Source organism: Pseudorasbora parva, chromosome 20 (genome assembly GCF_024679245.1).
Source record: "Pseudorasbora parva isolate DD20220531a chromosome 20, ASM2467924v1, whole genome shotgun sequence".
Classification (NCBI taxonomy): Eukaryota; Metazoa; Chordata; class Actinopteri; order Cypriniformes; family Gobionidae; genus Pseudorasbora; species Pseudorasbora parva.
The window spans coordinates 27904205-27923305 of NC_090191.1; the positions used below are offsets into that span (position 1 = coordinate 27904205).

Sequence of the window (19101 nt, forward strand, 5' to 3'; positions counted from 1 at the left end):
CTGGATATCGTTCCCAGTGCCATTATCATTAGTTGTGGTGTGAACTCTACTGTTTTTATATTTAGAATTTATTTTATTTTATTTTTTTACTGTATATTTATCATTATCGTAATCATACTTGGTGAGAACAGGCCTTTAGCAAGGAAAAGAGAAAGGTATTCAGTATTGCAATTTTCAGAATAATAGCTTACCAATATTTCTGAACAGAGAGTTCACCCTCACTGTCACAAGTTTAAAAGAGACCATTGAGGGGATTCTCCACCCAAAATACCCATCCTGATAACCTCATTTATGTCTGCAGTAATTTTTGGGGCCGAGCAAGTCGGAAACAAAGTTACAAGCTTAGCAAGCATGGCAGAGAGCATCAGAACAGTAGAATAGAATGCTTATTTTTCAACATCTGCTTCTGCCATCATTTACACAGGGATATTATTAAAACTAATACTTAAAACATTGCAATTATCTGAAAAATGGCAATATTGTCTCACTTGTTTGGCATAATGTAATTCAGAGTCAATATTATTGGCCATTCAGTGTAATAAATATAGTTATGTAAAAATTCAACAACATACTTATTTTGACATGAAAGGTTTAAATATATGAAATAATATGTGCTCCTACTAAATTTGATTAAATTTTAAATTATTTTCATTTCCTTACCAAAACTTCTTACTGATAAATGGGTAAAACATAGTGGTTTGTAGAATAGTTACAAAGTATACAGATTTAAATAATTACAATTAATTATTATTTGAGGGCTGCACTGTTGCGCTGTGTTCCTGAAATAGAGTATTTTAATTTGTCATCAAATGATTCCTGTTTTAAATATGCCTAATAGGTGTGTGTGTGTATATATATATATATATATATATATATATATATATATATATATATATATATAGTCATTCTTTTTGGTCTAAAAATATATAATAATACAGGACACATTCTAATGGGGGGGGGGGATTTAAAACTATTACACATTTACACCATCCATCCATCCATCTATTTAGCTTGGCATTCACAATTTTCTCTTCGTTCACGTCCCAAATAAAAAAAATTGGGCTTTTATTTTGAAACCTGGTGCAGCCGGTAGGCGGAAGTAAAGCTCTATATTTACTTGAGGTCTATGACTTGAGCGCGTGTTGGTGATGGCAGCCTCCAGTGACAGCATGCAGAACATAAACAACGCGCTCTGTGAAATAGCCACAGAAAAACTTACAAACACACATCTTACAACTTTGCAAACTGTAACGAAAGCTTTACGGGATGAGCAGCTCAGGTACCATAAAATGAACAGAAATGTGTGGGTTTAAGTTAATGTGACAGCAGAGTATGTTATGATGAAATACTCTGCATCCTCACCACAGCCATTACACATAAACCAGTTTTCTGCGACTTTTTTATGAAGGAAATGACAGGATGCGTGAACTGAACCGAAAAATATTAATCGAATAAAAAATTTACTGACAGTGTGCCGTTTTGTTTCAGAAACAGTCTTGACAGGGAGGCTCTTGGAAACCTCTCTGCAGTGCTGTCAAGACTTTCTGTGGATGTTCAGCATTTGACTGAGGAGATAGATTCACAGGAAGGATCTTTGTGCCATAAACTCACCGCAGACTGTTTCAGAGCACTCAGAAATGCCTGCGTGCAGTGCACTCAAAACCAGTGCTTTCTGAGGTAATGTACAGTCCAAAAAGTATGATACTGCTAGTAAAGAAGGCTCAATTTAGCATTTTTTTTTAATTTAACACAACATATTTCCTTCAAAATATATCACTGGCATAACAATTAGAGTAAAAAGTTGAATATTTAACCAAAATGTGATGTCTAAATAATCATAATAATAATAACAATAATACATTTTATTTATGGAGGCCTTTCATAACACTCAATTATATTATATAATAATATTAAATTATATTATTTATTCTATCAAATATATTATCCTCAATGTCTCTTGTGTCAAGTTTCTTTGACTGCTAAACACATTAAATATTAAATATATTATAATATTATGGATTGTTAAATTGACCTTGTGTTTGCCATGTAAATAACCCTGATGCTATCATGGCAATAAAAACTTAAGGAACAAGCAAACATATATTATATTGCTATCATATTATATCAAATTATATCACTGGCATAACAATATTGGTAAGAACTAGTGCTGCAATTAATTCATCGCATCCAAAATAAAAAAAAATGTTTACATAATATATGTGTGTGAGCTGTGTATAATTATTTATATTATATAGTATCATATTTTATTCAGAATACAACGTAGATTACATGTCAAATGTTTAAACTGAGAAAATATATAATTTTAAGGGGAAAATAAGTTGATTTTAAATTTCATGGCATCAACAAATGTCAAAAAATTTGGGACAAGCCCATGTTTACCACTGTGTGACATTCCCTCTTCTTTTTATAACAGTCTGAAAACGTCTGGGGACTGAGGAGACAATTTGCTCAAGTTTAGGAATGGGAATGTTGACCTATTTTTGGCTAATACAGGCTTCTAGTTGCTGTCTTAGGTCTTCTCTTTATTAGATCTTCTTGCTCTTTATGATGCGGCAAATGTTTTCTATGGGTGAAAGAGAGATGGACTGCAGGCTGGCCATTTCAGTATTCGGATCCTTCTTCTACGCAGCAATGATGTTGTAATTGATGCAGTATGTGGTCTGAAATTGACATGTTGGAAAATGCAAGGTCTTCCCTGAAAGAGACGACATCTAGATGGGAGCATATGTTGTTCTAGAACTTGGATATACTTTTCAGCATTGATGGTGCCTTTCCAGATTTGTAAGCTTCTCGATACGCACTCATGCAAGCCCATACCTAAGCCCATAACTGAGCGCTGATAACAACTTGGGTTGTCCTTGTCCTCTTTAGTTTTCCAAAAAGAACTTCAAATTTTGATTCGTCTGACCACAAAGCAGTTTTCCACTTTGCTACAATCCATTTTAAATGAGCCTTGGCCCAGAGAAAACGCCTACGCTTCTGGATCATGTTTAGATATGGCTTCTTTTTTGACCTATAGAGTTTTAGCTGGCAACGGCGAATGGCATGGTGGATTGTGTTCACCGACAATGTTTTTTTGGAAGTATTCCTGAGCCCATGTTGTGATTTCCATTACAGTAGCATTCCTGTATGTGATACAGTGCCGCAGGGCCCAAATCACGGGTATCCAGTATGGTTTTCCGGCCTTGACCCTTACGCACAGAGATTGTTCCATATTCTCTGAATCTTTGGATTAGAGGTCTGCATTCCCGCGGTTGTCCCAGATATCTTGCGCTGCTAGATTAAATTTCCGACTAAAACACAGTAGCGGTCAGTAACTCTGGTGTAATTTGAACGGAAGGGTCGGTCATTCAATATTACGTTCCCAACATCCTTTCAGAACAGCATATCTTCACTTTACTTAATCTTAATCTTATCGACCACCCGGTATACAGCCTGCACTCAGGACCGTTATGCACGCGCTGCACGCATGGACCTTTCTGTGTCATGCGTTGTATTTGCAGGGTCAGTATGTGCATCATGTGCATAACAGTTCTCAGGGCAGACTGTACCGGTGGTAAATAAATAAGGTTGTCAGAAAGAACAGATAGAGAAGAATAAGGATGGCAGAGCAAAGTGTGGATGCGCTGTCCTTGAAGGACGTTCAACTTGGACTGGAAAATTGTCAGTTTACTGCTAAGAAAATACTACAAAAGTAGAGACATTGAAGTAGTCGTCGGGACATTCTTCTAAGGGATATTGGATGTTAAATTGTTCGGTTAAAAAAATTCATTTTGCGATGGAAGACTAAATATTTTGCTTGTAATTAATGACGTCATATTTTTTTCTTTCTTTGACGACTTTCCCTGTGTTGTCAGCAAAATATTACGAATTTTGTATTTTGACAATACAAATAAAAATAACAAATAGGCTTTTGTACATTTTTATTCATTTTTTCTCTGCAAAATTTTTTACCCTGTGTTGGCAACAAAATATAAAATTTTATATCTTGACGAGGCGAATAAAATAATAAATACAATTTTGTGCAGACTACATTTTTTTTTGTAGTCTACATTTTACATTTTCTACATTTTTTTTCCGGAAAAACAATCTGTGCAGACCTTTAATTTAGATAATATTATGCACTGTAGATGATGATAACTTCAAACTCTTTGCAATTTTTCTTTGAGAAACTCCTTTCTTATATTGCTCGACTATTTTTCGCCACAGCATTGGGGGAATTGGTGACCCTCTGCCCATCTTGATTTCTGAGAGACACTGCCACTCTGAAAGGCTCTTTTTTTATACCCAATATTGTTGCCAATTGGTCCTCCAGTTGTTCCTTGTGTATAATTAACTTTTCCGTCCTCTTATTGCTACCTAGAACTTATTGCTTGGAGTGTGAAGCTCTCATGAAATCCAAAATGAGCCAATATTTGTCATTACATTTCAGAAAGTCTCACTTAAAACATTCTATTCTATTGTGAATAATATATACGTTTATGAGATTTGTAAATTATTGCATTCCTTTTTTATACACAATTTGTTGTCTCCCAAGTTTTTTGGAATCGGGTTTATATATAAATCTTATATATACAGTATATACATGCAAATGTTTCTTTAATATTTACTTGAATGCATAATAATTATACACAGTACACACACATACAATATATTATGTAAACACAAACTTTTTAATCAATTAATCAATTTCCCAGCACTAGTAAAACATTGAATATTTAACCAATGTGTCTAAATCATAATAATAAAATATTTTATTCAAAGATGCCTTTCATGACACTTTAATTATATTATATTATTTATATATCAAATGTTATTTTATATCATATTATCCTCAATGTCCCTAGTGCCATGTTCATTTACATGTTAAACATTTTATATATTAAACATATTAAAATTATATCGATTTTGATATTGACCTTGTGTTTGCCATGTAAAAAACCCTGATGCTATCATGGTAATAAAAATGTAATAAACAAACATATCATATTGTATCACATATAATATTCTATTATAAAAAAAATAAAAATTCAAATTTCTTAGTATTTAATGTATTTTAAAGATCTGATTTGAACATCTGACCATCTGTTCAGTGTCACATAATCAATGCCACAGATTCGATTAGTGGCATAGGAATACTGCAGAATTGTAAAAAAAAAAATAATAATAAAAAATCCTGGGTTTTGTCACATGTTCAATGTGTTCTCAGACTTATGGACACTGTTTATAATATCATAATCATTATTAGTATATGAATATGGCTGTGGCCTGTGGGTTTAATAATGAGAAGATTTTTTTTTTTTTAATCTTCACAGAGATCTAGGTTCTATCAAGCTATCTTTTGAGATTTTGGCCAAACTCCTCGAGATTTCATCAGGTGGTTCGAATGACATTTATGATGGTGGGTTTCAAGTATTTCAGCTCCAACTAAAGGATCTCCTCTGTGAGATGGAGGGTAACTGGCAGCTAAATCAATGCACTCTCTCCTTTGGCAGCGCTTCGATGTGGTATTCAGTTTCTTGGTAACATTGCAGTTGGAAACCAGCTCTGCAAAGATGACATCTGGGAGCTTGGTTTCCCGCACATCTTTTGGTGAGTTAATTTATGGTCAGACGGCCGCTGGTGCATTTCTTATGATGTCAGTCAAAAATGTGTTCACTGATCCACATATGCCGTTTTTTTGTTTCTTATCTCCTGCAAGGGACCTTTTGGAGTTGCCAGATGAGAAAGCTGTTTCATACACGTGTATGGTGATCCACACTTGTCTAGATAAACACAAGACAGAGCAGCTAGTTAAAGACATGCAGCAGATTAAATTGTCCCTGAAGATCATAGACTTGTGCAGGACCTTGCCTGATGTGGACTGGACGTAAGCTTAGTGTTTTGTTTTGATTAGTTTTCATTGAAACAAACTTGGAACAAGCACAACTGTCATCTAGACCCATTTTATATCCTGTTTAATCATATATTACTCTTCTTACAGGGTCTTTATTGCCACACAACATTTCCTCAAGTCGTCAGAGCTTATTAAGATGATGTACACTGAAATGACCAATGAAGCAAGGTAAAAACTCTTATTCAAATAAATTATTGCGCAAAAATGAGATGCTTATATGTAGGTCAATTAATTGCTCACATCCGCTGCGAAGACAAAAATTATAAGAATATAAAAACAAAGAGGAGGATATGAAAAAGCATATATTTTTTAATATTTATGATGATTTGCTTGTATGTAGAGCTGTCACTATTATACTTATGAGTTCTGACACATCACTGTCTTTCCACTGACTACCTTTCGCAACTGTCTTGATAACATTGGTTATGTAAAACCTTCGAAGTGACTCCCATGAGCTGCAAATTGTGACCAATTTTGTTCAAGAGTGATGTAAGAGACACATGAATTCTGATATGACTGTTCAGACTGCATTGCAAAAACATCTGACCTGTATCGGATTTAGTACCCTACTATATATGGAAATGGCACATTTGTTTATTTATTTATACACTGTGTTACAAATTCTTATGAGTTGCATAACTAGACAGCATATTATGCAACATAGACTGTTCTAATAGTCAGCCATTTTAATAACACACTTTTAAATACCTCAAATTGGTAACATCACATCCTTTATGGATAAGGCAATCCTAGAATGCAATGTGAGGAACTTGTGAGGAATGCGAGGGGAACTATAAAATATCAAAAGAAGAAAGTCACATTGCATAATTAAAGTACACTTCTTTTTTTACCACACTTGTACTTTCGGTATACAATTATCTATGAAAAATATTTAAATTAATTCCAAGGCCAATGAGGTTCTATTTTGGTTAGGATGCTGCCTTAAAAGGTAATTCCCTATATAGACAGCAAGGCAGCTCACTAGGGTTTGGTACAGAGCCATCCTTAAAGAACAGTAAAATGGGCCATAAGAATTAATTAATTTTTTTAAATAATGTTACATGTGTAAATATTGTGTATTTAATTGTATGCAAACAGGCTCACACTATTGGAACTGATGTTAGCACAGCTTGGTGTTGTTGAGGAGAAGGACTGTTTAATGCCTCTACGTGTAGCTCAGTTCCTGGCTTCCTGCTTCACTGATCACTGCAGAGATGTTCTCACTCTGAGCTCTGAATCATCAGATGACCAGGTCAGTTTTTCTGCAATGCCAATACTGTTAGTATGTAATACTGCAGTGTGTGGGGATCATATCTGATCATGGTCAATATTTGGAATGTTTTAATCAGTGTAGTAGATAGCTAATTGGATTGCTAATTGTGGGACTCTCTTTTTCATTTCATTTTTGGGCATTGATTGTTGTTTTAAGCATGTTTCAATTTTTAGTAGCATAGTATTGATTTTTAATATCTGCCATTTATTGAATAAAGGTAAAGACTATAGATATAGAAAGACGGTTCACCCATTGCAGTTTCTCCCATTCATAAGTAATAGGATCCTGTTATTTATGAATAGGAGAAACTGCAATGTGCAATATGGTAGAATACATCCTGCCTTCTAAGTAAAAGAGCCAATGGCGGATTGGTAAAGTCATTGTAAAGCTGAAGCTCCGGTTCCCATAGAAACCTGAGACTTGTGCTTAGGATTGCACATGTGCATTGGATGGTCTGGCCTAAAAAATACGCTTTTTGGGCGCACCATGATTTTGAAATTTGAAAGTTTGACGAGTCATTTTGAGATTTCCGGACATATTGATCAAAATTAAAGTAAGAAACATATAAGATGGAAATACTTACCTTTTCTTTCAAATTAAAAACAAAACAAAAAGGGGCTCTGTTGTGGAAAAGATGGAAGGAATTTGTGGAAAATGTAGTAGTTATCATAGATTATTATTATGCCCACTGCATTTAATTTGTTTTTGTAAATGAAACACTGTAATTATGCAAAGTTGCCACTAGTGTACCCCCCTCCCCATTTATACATGTATGCACATTTATACATATACATACCGAATGTTATTTTGTTTGTTCTCACCCTTATTTTTTATTTATATTGCGTTGTGAATAATTCAGATTCTGTATTTATTATGAATTTGAGAAATTTTTCTATGTCAGCTGGACTGAATGCATCTCTTTTTTTTATTCATTCTTTAATACATTTTTAATACATTTTTGACTCCTGCACAGAAAAAAGGGTGACAGTTAAGACATTTATAATGATGTTCTTTTGAACTTTTTTGTTGTTCTAAGAATCCTGAAAAAGAAGGTGTATCATGGTTTCCACAAAAATATTAAGCAGAAGTAAATTCACCTTAATTTCAGGAATAAATTATACAATTTAATTGTTTTATGTTGTAATAATATTATTGGTTTTAATTGTATTTTTGATCAATACAGCATTGGTAAGCATCTGTAATGTTTTTTTTTTTTAATTGACCCCTGTCTGTAGTAGTACATTTTATAGAAGATATACTAAGACTAGTATTTGTTTTGCATTTGTAGGCAGCTATGGTCGTCATTAGGCTTTTAGAGATCCTCTGCGAGATGACCTCTGACTGCAAAGAGTTTATGGCCCTGCAGGATCACTCTGGCCTTCTGAGCGCAACAGTCGGTAAATGTGGAGTGCTGGCGTAATGCTTTTGCTTTTGTTGGAGATAAAATTCCTAATGCATTCTTAATGTGAATACACAATTCTTTGCCATAAAATAAAGATGCAAAATATTTGTTTTAGTACAACTGAATACTCAGTTAAAAAGTTTCTTGTCTTTAAAACACGTGGCTGAGCTCACTATCCCTCATACTGTTCGGTTGGCAGATGATAAACACCCCTATATGCTTTTCCCACCTTTCCCATTTAAAACACAAAGCAGCCATTTCAGTGGGGCACTGCATGAAACCGACACCTCTGACAGGTCACAGCTCACTTCAGACAGACACAATCTACATTCTTCACAGTCTCTCCTGTCATCTATCCAGCTCTGATGTCACACCTTAAACATGGGAGTTATGCCAGCATGCATTTCTCTCTCTCTCTCTCTCTCTCTCTCTCTCTCTCTCTCTCTCTCTCTCTCTCTCTCTCTCTCTCGTATGTAATGTGTAAATTCTTCTTATATGTTCTCTGTCATTCCCAGGTCTCTTGAAAGATGTCCACTTACTGGGCAAAACCAGTAAAAATGTGTTCACTGCAGCACAGGATTTCTCCTTGACGAGGCCAGGGGGCGCCGACACCCACCCTGCCTTTAGTTTCAAAGCTCATCTCATTCGACTCATTGGAAACCTGTGTCACGGCCACATTGTCAACCAGGACAAGGTACTGCACGCAATAACTGGAAGCACAATAACTTGACGTTATTTTATATATGTGTGTCTGGTATCAAGATGAGGTTTTGCAGATGTGTAATTTATTTTTTACACACCTACATATATATATATATACAAATATATAAAGGGTCGGGTAGTAACTGGTTATATGTTATCTGGATTACATAATAAAAAAATAATTTTGTAGTTGGATTATATTAAGTTTTAAAAGGCTTGTAATCAGACTGGAGTTTTTTTTATTGATTACATGTTTACATGTTATTCTCACAATGGCAGCCAAATATTCATAATTCTTTGAATCCCCCTACTACTGCTTTTTTATCGTTTATATTTTCCTGTCTAAAAACACCTACTGCTTGTATAGGTTTAGAAGGTCTTCCAGGTTTGTGGAATTGCACACACAGACCAGCCAATGGTCATGTGACTATCACTGAAAACTATAGCCCCCACACATTAATTACTGGATTTACATAAATCCTTTCACTTTTGTGTTTTCTTAACATTGCATATCTAATCAACTCCTGATTAACACATCAATTCTTATTTGAATTATCACTGTTTCAGTGTTATTGAACCATTAATGTACAAATTCACGTAATTTCATATTTACATGCAACCTTTTTGTCAGCTGAGCTTTGACCTAATATATTTACTCGAAGTAACCTCTGAGATTTAAATTTTTATTTGTAATTTTTATTATATAATGTTGGTTAATGGTCACATGAAATGCAGGCAAACAAAAAAATCTTAAAATTGTTACTTTGATAGCTTTTCATTAATCTCAAGAAGCTGTGCAGTTCTATCACAAACACTAGTCTGGGAAACCATGACGTAATGTAATATTTAATGCACTTTATGTTGTTGATAGCAAAGAATGGAAGATATTTACTTTCTCTTTGTATTTTTATATCAATATAATACAAGATTATTGTACTAAAATCAATGTGATAAACAATCAGATCATATTTCCTTAATAATGGATTGTTATTTACTACAATTTTTGTAATATAATATAATGTAATATAATATAATATAATATAATATAATATAATATAATATAATATAATATAATATAATATAATATAATATAATATAATATATTTGGAGGGGGCTCAAGACTCGTAATTTCTGCCTGACTCCACCTTGCTTGCAATTCATCAATAAAACAGAATGATTGATAGGTAAGAAAAGCTGAAATAGTCAATGTGATTGCCAAGGGAAGGAAGTATTCAGCAAAAATCTTGGAAATCGTCTTTTAAACTTCCCCTCCTGCAATTTCTATGACTCGTTGGAATGTGAAGGAATGTGTTGGCAATGAGTGATGAAACTAACACCATAGAGCTTGCAGCCAACTCCAGCAATGCAGTGATCAACGGACGGCACAACCCAGTCGTGGTAAACACATTAACAATACTGTGGTTTAGAGCCTTGCGCGCTGTCCATCAAACCAGGCCCGGGCTTTTTGTTTGTGGAAGCTCCCTCCTTGAAAACTAATCAGGGGATTAACGCTGGTTGATAAAGGCTTGAGAACCAATCTGAATTTCATGCTTGTATCATCTCATTTCTTCCCCAAATCTTTTTACACTTTGTTCCCTTTCTCCTTTTTTTTCTTTTTAATGAATTCCCTTGTAAGCAGCCTCCTGCCATGGAGGGATTTTCATCCTTTCAGGTCTGTCCCCCTTCAATCAGCAAAGAGGAGAACCTAGTACCGGCCTTCCTAAATAATAGGGTTAAAGCACACAACTGAGAGTCCAAAGGTCAAAAAAACAATAGCTAGTCTCCCCCAGCCTGCACCCTCACTTTTTGACCAGAACTCCGTTCATAAACCTTGTGAGCACCTTCAATGCCCACTGCTTTTCCATTGTTTCCATTTCCATGTAAATGTGTTAGATGGACATGTTTGATAATTGCACACAATGACAAAATGTTCTAAAAACATGATGCTCAAGTTAAAAAGTTAAACATTTAATAATCGTTTCCATAGACTATATTGCACTCTAGACTCTTTTTTTTTTTCAATTTACTGCCTTGCGTGTCACATTCAAAATTATCAATTTTAATTAAATTGAACTATTTTTATTAGTATGTTGCTGTTTTTAATTTTACACACACATTGTATATACACCAATCAGGTATAACATTGACAATCAGGTATGACCATCTTCCTAATATTGTGTTGGTCCCCCTTTTGCTGCCCTGAGCTGTCAAGGCATGATCTCCAATAGAACCCTGAAGGTGTGCTGTGGTATCTGGCACCAAGATGTTAGCAGCAGATCCTTTAAGTTGCAAGGTGGGGCCTCCATGGATCGGATTTGTTCGTTTTGCACATCCAACAGATGCTCAATTGGATTGAGATCTGGGGATTTTGGAGTCCAAATCAACACCTCCTGAATCATTTTTGCTTTGTGGCAGGGCGCATTATCCTGCTGAAAGAGGCCACAGCCACCAGGGAATACCGTTTCCATGAAAGGATGTAAATGGTCTGTAGCAATGCTTAGGTAATTGGTACATGTCAAAGTAAAATCCACATGGATGGCAGGACCCAAGGTTTCCCAGCAGAACATTGCCCAAAGCATCACACTGCCTCCGCCAGCTTGCCTTCTTCCCATAGTGCATCCTGGTGCCATGCGTCCCCCAGGTAAGCGATGCACACGCACCCAACCATCCACGTGATGTAAAAGAAAACATGATTCATTAGACCAGGCCACCTTCTTCCATTGCTCCATGGTCCAGTTCTTATGCTCACATGCCCAATGTTTGCACTTTCGGTGGTGGACAGGGGTCCGCATGGGCACCCTGACTGGTCTGCGGCTATGCAGCACCATATGCAACAAACTGCGATGCACTGTGTATTCTGACACCTTTCTATCAGAACCAGCATTAACTTCATGAGCAATATGAGCTACAGTAGCTCGTTTGTTTGATCGGAACACACAGGCCAACCTTTGCTTCCGACGTGCATCAATGAGCCTTGGCCACCCATGACCCTGTAGCTGGTTCACCACTGTTCCTTCCTCAGACCACTTTTGATAGATACTGATCACTGCAGACCGGAAACATCCCACAGCTGCAATTTTGGAGATGCTCTGACCCAGACGTCTAGCCATCACAATTTGGCCTTTGAGGACAAAATGTTCACTTGCTGCTTAATGTATCCCACTCACTAACCGGTGCTGTGTGTGTGTGTGTGTGTGTGTGTGTGTGTTAATGCTGTCCATCCATTCAAAAATGAACTAATCAAGTTTTTATACGTTTTATAATTTAATAATTTCACATTAAATATACAAATTAATGTAGAAACAACATAAAGACAGTATATTATAAATGCTTTTTTATTATTCATCAAAAAATGTAGCAACTTTTAATTTAAGTGAACCCATAATGAAGGTCACATTTACCTGTACTTAATCTTATCTTTAAAAAAACACTTCCTTCTCTATTTCTCTTTTCGTTTTTTGCTACTCTGAGTACTAGTATACAAATCTTGGTATTTAGGGCACTTTTTGCGTTTCTATGCCTCTTCTTGACGGATCGCTTCCTGTACTCCTGAGTTGTAAGTCGCTTTGGATAAAAGCGTCTGATCTATGTAAATGTAAATGTCCCCATCCTACCTGCTACCAAAGTTCTTTAGTTTAGAGCAGTGGCTGCCATCACTTTAAGATCTGACACTGCCAAACATGATGCAGATCTCACAACACTCTAAGTTAATTTAAGACGTTATTAACTGATTTAAGACTGCTTTTATGAGGACAGTTGACAAAAAATTATTTTGTGTGTTACCGTTGCATGAAAAAGAACTTGATTCCTGTTTGCGTCTTTCTGTGCATCGTATTTGTTATACATACACAGGAAATTCACACAGACATTTTTTTCACACCTGAATGGTTTAAAAGCATTTGCATGAACAAGAGAGTGTTAAAATAATGTAACGCTAGCAAAACAGCAATATAATATTTTGGATTTTTCTTCGTGTTTGCTAAAATGTATTTTAGGTAACACTACAGTTAAGTTTGGACCAGCTTTTGCGTCAGAAGCACTAATGCTTAAAATGCTGCCTCTGCAATAGTGCTACATGTGAGGAACGCCAAACAAAACTAATTCTGTGGCCGAAGCATACGGTTACATAAGTTTCCCTTCGTTTTATTGCTAGTACTACTTTCTCAATCAAACGCCATGATAGTCATTAGCAGCAGAAAATTGTCAGGGCTTTATGGCTTGTCTTCTCTTTCTTATTCAGTTTTTTTTTTTTAATGAACCAAGGTGGTTAAAGGGCAACCGCTATAGCTCTTGTGTTACGATACGGACTCAGGGTAATGTACGGTATAGTTATAAACTGCATGTGATGAAAACCAGCGCAAACCCGTATGACTACGCCAAACCAGAGCTTAACCACATGGACTTTCCTCCATGGAAAGTAATTGTTTTCTGACCAGTCTGGCTCATGATGTCCCTGTTGAAGACCATTTTCCTTTTTAATTTTTTCCCCCCATCTGTCTCCTATAGGTAAGAGAACTGGACGGTATAGCTCTCATTCTGGACAACTGCAGCATTGACAGCAACAATCCATGTATCCTTGCTTGTTTTTTTTTTTTCACTCTGTGCTTTTGCGGTGTGTTTAATGAGCTTTTTCTGGTTTAGTAACAACCACTGCAGAAAATTGCAAAGATATTGCTATCTAAAGTGTGAATAGCATTGTAATAGCCCTTAAATTCCATTACTAATGGGGGTTTTACCACACTGTTTGATGTTTGAATGATTGGTGGCTTGTTCAGAGATGAAAACACAGTTGAAATGTTATTAGAGCAAAGCCAGAGCCTTGCCGAATGGTTTCATGTCCCTCCACCTAGCAACATCCCCTGCAGAGAGGTGGAACCATTGGGCTGACTCACGGTCATTTTGTAACCCTCACTCATCAGTCGTCTTGTGTGAAATATCTAGTCATAATAGTTTATGATGCTAAATGTAGGTATTGCATATATGAGTAATTTTGTGGTGTTGACAGACATCAGTTTTATAGATGTGCAACACTTTCTGGAAAACTTGATTGAAATCCTGGGTGGAAAATCACCACTTGAATTAAATGAAGTGACATTTTGTATTTTTATAGTGTTGACCAGCATCCTGCCAACTCTGTTCCATATGAAACGGTTCATTGATAACACGACAATCTGATGTATTGCAGCTGTGTTTCCAAAGGCTCCTTGACTGATGCTGGCACTGTTGTTAAAAAAAAAAAAACGCTTTCATTCTCTAGCGATCACTGCCGGTCTGTATTAGAGAAAGCATGGCACAATGCCAGCTGTTCTTTCACTAGGGGATGAGCCACTAAGCTAAGCTTGTGTGAGCTTCCTGACTGCTTCAGGAAGTTGTCATCCTTGCTTACTGTTTAGCGCGGTTGCTGGACCTGGTGATGCTAGCTTTGACATAAATTCATAAATTCATATCTAGAGATCATGAAGACTGAGTTTTGGGCTTTTTGGGCTTGGGTCAGTATGAAATCAATAAGAATATCCTGACAACCTTATAGCAACATATTAAAACTGCTAAAAACCATAGAAACCTCATAGCAACATCATGCTGACAGCCCCTGCAGAGAAAGTTTGCATGGAAACATACCACTTCATCCAAATTTTCATCCTTGATTAAATATTTGTTTGATATAAAAACTTTCCTTAATATTCCTGCCAGTCATAAGCCAGTGGGCCGTGTTTGCCATCCGGAACATCCTGGAACACAACCTAGAGAACCAGAAGCTGATACAAAGCCTTCGGAGACAAGGTGTGGCAGATGACACAATGCTCAGGGACATGGGCCTCAGAGTGGAAGAAAGGGATGGCAATCTACTCCTCAGGCCTCTAAAGAAGGACCCATAGTTGATTAAGTGGAGCTAGGAGACTGCTATCCCGGGACGCCCATCCCGACACCCCTTTACTATGCTATATTACACTCTGGAGATGGTTTAAAACGCCCACAAAACACACTGGGGTCATTTAAATATCCAATCAGTAGTTGGGAGCACAAGGGGGTGGTCTGGGCTTTGTGTTCTCCACACAAGAGGAAATCAATCAGAGGAGCTTATCTGAGAGAACTCATGCTGATGTCTGTGATGCATTTAGTGGTCTTTGATTCCAACCCCCCCAAAAAGGGATTCAAATCCTATGAAACAAGGAGAACCGTGTCTTCCTGGCTTTTCAGCCACTAAAGAGACTCTGGTGACCAACAGGGAGTAGAGGTTAATCCCTAATTCACTGCATTTTATAGAGACCAGGCCGCCTCTTGATCTGTACACATAAAGTTCGCCTCTGAATAGCCGTGAGACTCGGATCCTTTTTGAAAGCTCCCTCAAGATTTTGTGCTTAAAATTCGGGTTTGTTTACAAAGCCATCCTATTTGAACAATTCCACTTTTGTCCGAACAAGCTTTTCCATGTAGCTTGGATGGAGATTACGATATGGTGGGATTGTCTATTTAACACTTTAATTTAGTGCAATGTAGTAAAATAAAAACGTTGCAATTACCTTTGTACATTCCATTATATTGGAATTTCTGGGAATTGTTGAAATTCCACCCTCATGTTTATGCGATTCTGCAGTCGTTGCATACCCCAGCTCCTACTCCAGGCAACATGCCTTGACAAACCATGTTTACTGAGAGCGTGCAGCACAGAAAAGTGTCCAAAAACAGCTTGTTTTTGGAGGGAAAAAATTACGTAATTTACTTTAAGTATTCATTCAAAATTTTGGGTTCGGTAAAAGGTTATTAAATGTTTAATGTTTTTAAAAAATGCATTTATTTGATCAAATATGCTGTTTAAAATATAAAAAAAGCATTTGAAAATAACATTTATATTTTAACATGTAATTTATTCCTGTGATGGCAAAGCTGAATTCTGAGCAGCCATTACTCCAGTGTCACATGATTCTTTAAAAATGGTTCTTATCATGCTCAAACAAACCCCTAGATATTTATTATCAGTGTTTAAAATAGTTGTTCTGCTTAATATTATGTGGAAACCAAATATTACAATAGTGTGTGTGTGTATATGTATGTATGTATATATATATATATATATATATATATATATATATATATATATATATATATATATATATATATATATATATATATATATATATATATATATATATATATATATATACACACACACACACACACACACACACACACACACACACACACACACACACACACACACACACACACACACACACACACACTATTGTATACACTCACTGGCCACTTTATTAGGTACAATTGGTAACTGCTCGTTAACACAAATATTTAATCAGTATTAAATATTTACAATCACATGGTTAAATCCGAGATCGCCTCATATACCCATTATTTGAAGGGACAGCCATTTGGCTTGGTGTCCAAAACCAAAGTGGACGTTATCAAGTGCACTTATTATATCCCACATTGTACCGCAGTAACGAGTGTACAGTTGATCTATAGTCAACGGCTCTCCGAATTTGCTCACTCTTTTCATTTGCTCCTTCAAGTGAACTGTATTAGTGGACTAACATAGGGATCAATGATTAGGGGGAGCAATTTTGGATTGTCACGACAGTCTGCTGAAGTTCAAACTGAGCATCGGAATAGGGAAGGAAGGTGATATCCAAAATTGGATAATAGAAGATTGGAAAAAGGTTGCCTTTTCTGATGAGTCTCATGTCCTGTGACATTCAGTTTGTAGGGTCAGATTTTGGCATAAACAACAAGATATCATGGATCCATCCTGCCTTGTATCAATGAATCAGGCTGCTGGTGGTTGTGTAATGGTGTGGGGAGATTTTCTTAGCCCCGTTGTACCAATTGAGCATGGTTTAAACCAGGTACTGGTTGCTTTGGCACTGTGTGCAGGTGCCAAGTGCTGCTGGAAAATTAAATCTGTATCTCAGTAGCAGGAATCAAGTGCTCTAAAACTTCCTAGTATACAACTGCATTGATTTTGGGCCTCAGAAAACCCCAAACCATCACTGACTGTGGAAACTTTACACTGGACCTCAAGCAAAATTAACTTGCACCAGAGAACATAACTTTGGACCACTCGGCAGTCTTTTTTGTCTTTTGATTTAGCCGAGATGCTTCTGACGCTCTCTGTTGTTCAAGAGTAGCTTGACACAAGTTATGTGACAGCTAAAACCCATGTCTTGTCTGTTTTTTGAAGCACTGACTCCAGTTGCAGTCCACTCTTTTGTGACTCTCCCACACATTTTTGAATGGGTTTTGTTTCACAATCCTCTCCAGGGTGCAGTTATCCCTATTACTTGTACACTTTTTTAATCTTTTTCCTATCTTTTCCTTCCCTTCGCCTCCCTATTAATGTGCTTGGACACAGAGCTCTGTGAACAGCGAGCCTTTTTTGCAATGACATTTTGTGTCTTGCCCTGCTTGTGCAAGGTGTCAATGGTCGACTTTTGGACAACTGTCAAGTCAGGCTTCTTCCCCATGATATTGTAGCCTACAGAACTAGACTGAGACCATTTAAAGTTTTGAGTTAATTAGCTGATAAGAGTGTTGCACCAGGTGTCTTCAATATTGAACCTTTTCACAATACTCTTTTCTGAGGATTTGGGATTTTCCTTAGTTGTCTGTTATAATAATCAAAATGAAAAGAAGTAAACATTTGAAATAATATATCAGTCTGTGTGAAATGAAGTAATACAGTTATTAGTGTTCATATAATATAATTTATATAGTGTTAATTAATAGAATTAATTATTAATATAATTAGTGAAATTAAATGCCACAGCATGCCTGAGTATTGTTGCTGACCATGTCTAACACTTTATGACCACAGTGTACCATCTTCTGATGGCTACTTCCAGCAGGATAATGTCATCTCAAACTGGTTTATTGAACATGACAGTGAGCTTACTATACTCAAATGGTCTCCAGTCACCAGATCTCAATCCAGGAGAGCAACTTTGGGATGTTGTGGAATGGGAGATTAATCTCTAGCAACTGAGTGATGCTATCATGTCAATATGGACCTTAATCTCTGAAGAATGTCTCTAGCAACTTGTTGAATCTATCCCACTTAGAAGAAAGACAGTTCTTAAGGTCCAACGTGGTACTAGCAAGGTGTACCTAATAACGTGGCCGGTGAGTGTATACGTATAGAGTATACTATTGTAATGCATACTCTGCATACTTTTATTTTTTTTAAAAAACGTATAAATGGGTCTTAACACAGGAAAATGCTTTTATATTTTAGGAAGACCGTCTCTAGACTTGTATTGATTTTGTTGTATGTTTTTTGTCCAGCCTAATCTAGACAGGACCTAAGCAACTTCTCTCAAACTTACCAGATAAAAGTCATTGGTTCTTTCTCTTTTTTTTTTTTTTTGGTCTATCCCACACCACTCTTTTTTGCTCTTGTAGGCGTCTAGTTCTGCACTTAGTCTGTCCCAAGTGAATCAGACCAGAAGTATTAGCTTGCAGAATCACATCTCGCCCCCATCCTGTCCTGGAATGAGCTGAGTGGTCCACACACACACACACCCGCAGCTTTAATACCCCTCAATGGAGGCCTCTACTCTCCCCACAACACCCTGTTTTTTCTGCCTCATATTTTTTAATGACAAAATGTTTGTGCGAAACAATCGGGTTGACTTTTCTCTCAATCCGGGGTATAGTGTTGGGAGCTTACGCGGTTCCGGTACCCAGCAGTTCAGACAGCTAACAAAACAGGTCCTATTTACTTCTGCTCCGGTGGCTGCCTGCAATGCTTTTCACACACAGGAAAAAGACCAGAGGGGCAGAGAGCATACGGCGGGT

General features: G+C 36.6%; 1 protein-coding gene across 1 annotated transcript; it reads left to right on the forward strand.

The window, feature by feature from the left end:
* Positions 1-1136: 1136 nt before the first annotated feature.
* Positions 1137-15814, forward strand: atxn10 (ataxin 10). The gene is made up of 11 exons (XM_067427163.1): positions 1137-1279; positions 1489-1677; positions 5337-5422; positions 5517-5613; positions 5723-5890; positions 6005-6085; positions 7016-7169; positions 8479-8587; positions 9108-9286; positions 13801-13864; positions 14986-15814. Exons 1-11 carry the CDS (start codon positions 1149-1151, stop codon positions 15168-15170), a joined length of 1443 nt encoding a protein of 480 aa, XP_067283264.1. The 5' UTR covers positions 1137-1148; the 3' UTR covers positions 15171-15814.
* Positions 15815-19101: the final 3287 nt, after the last annotated feature.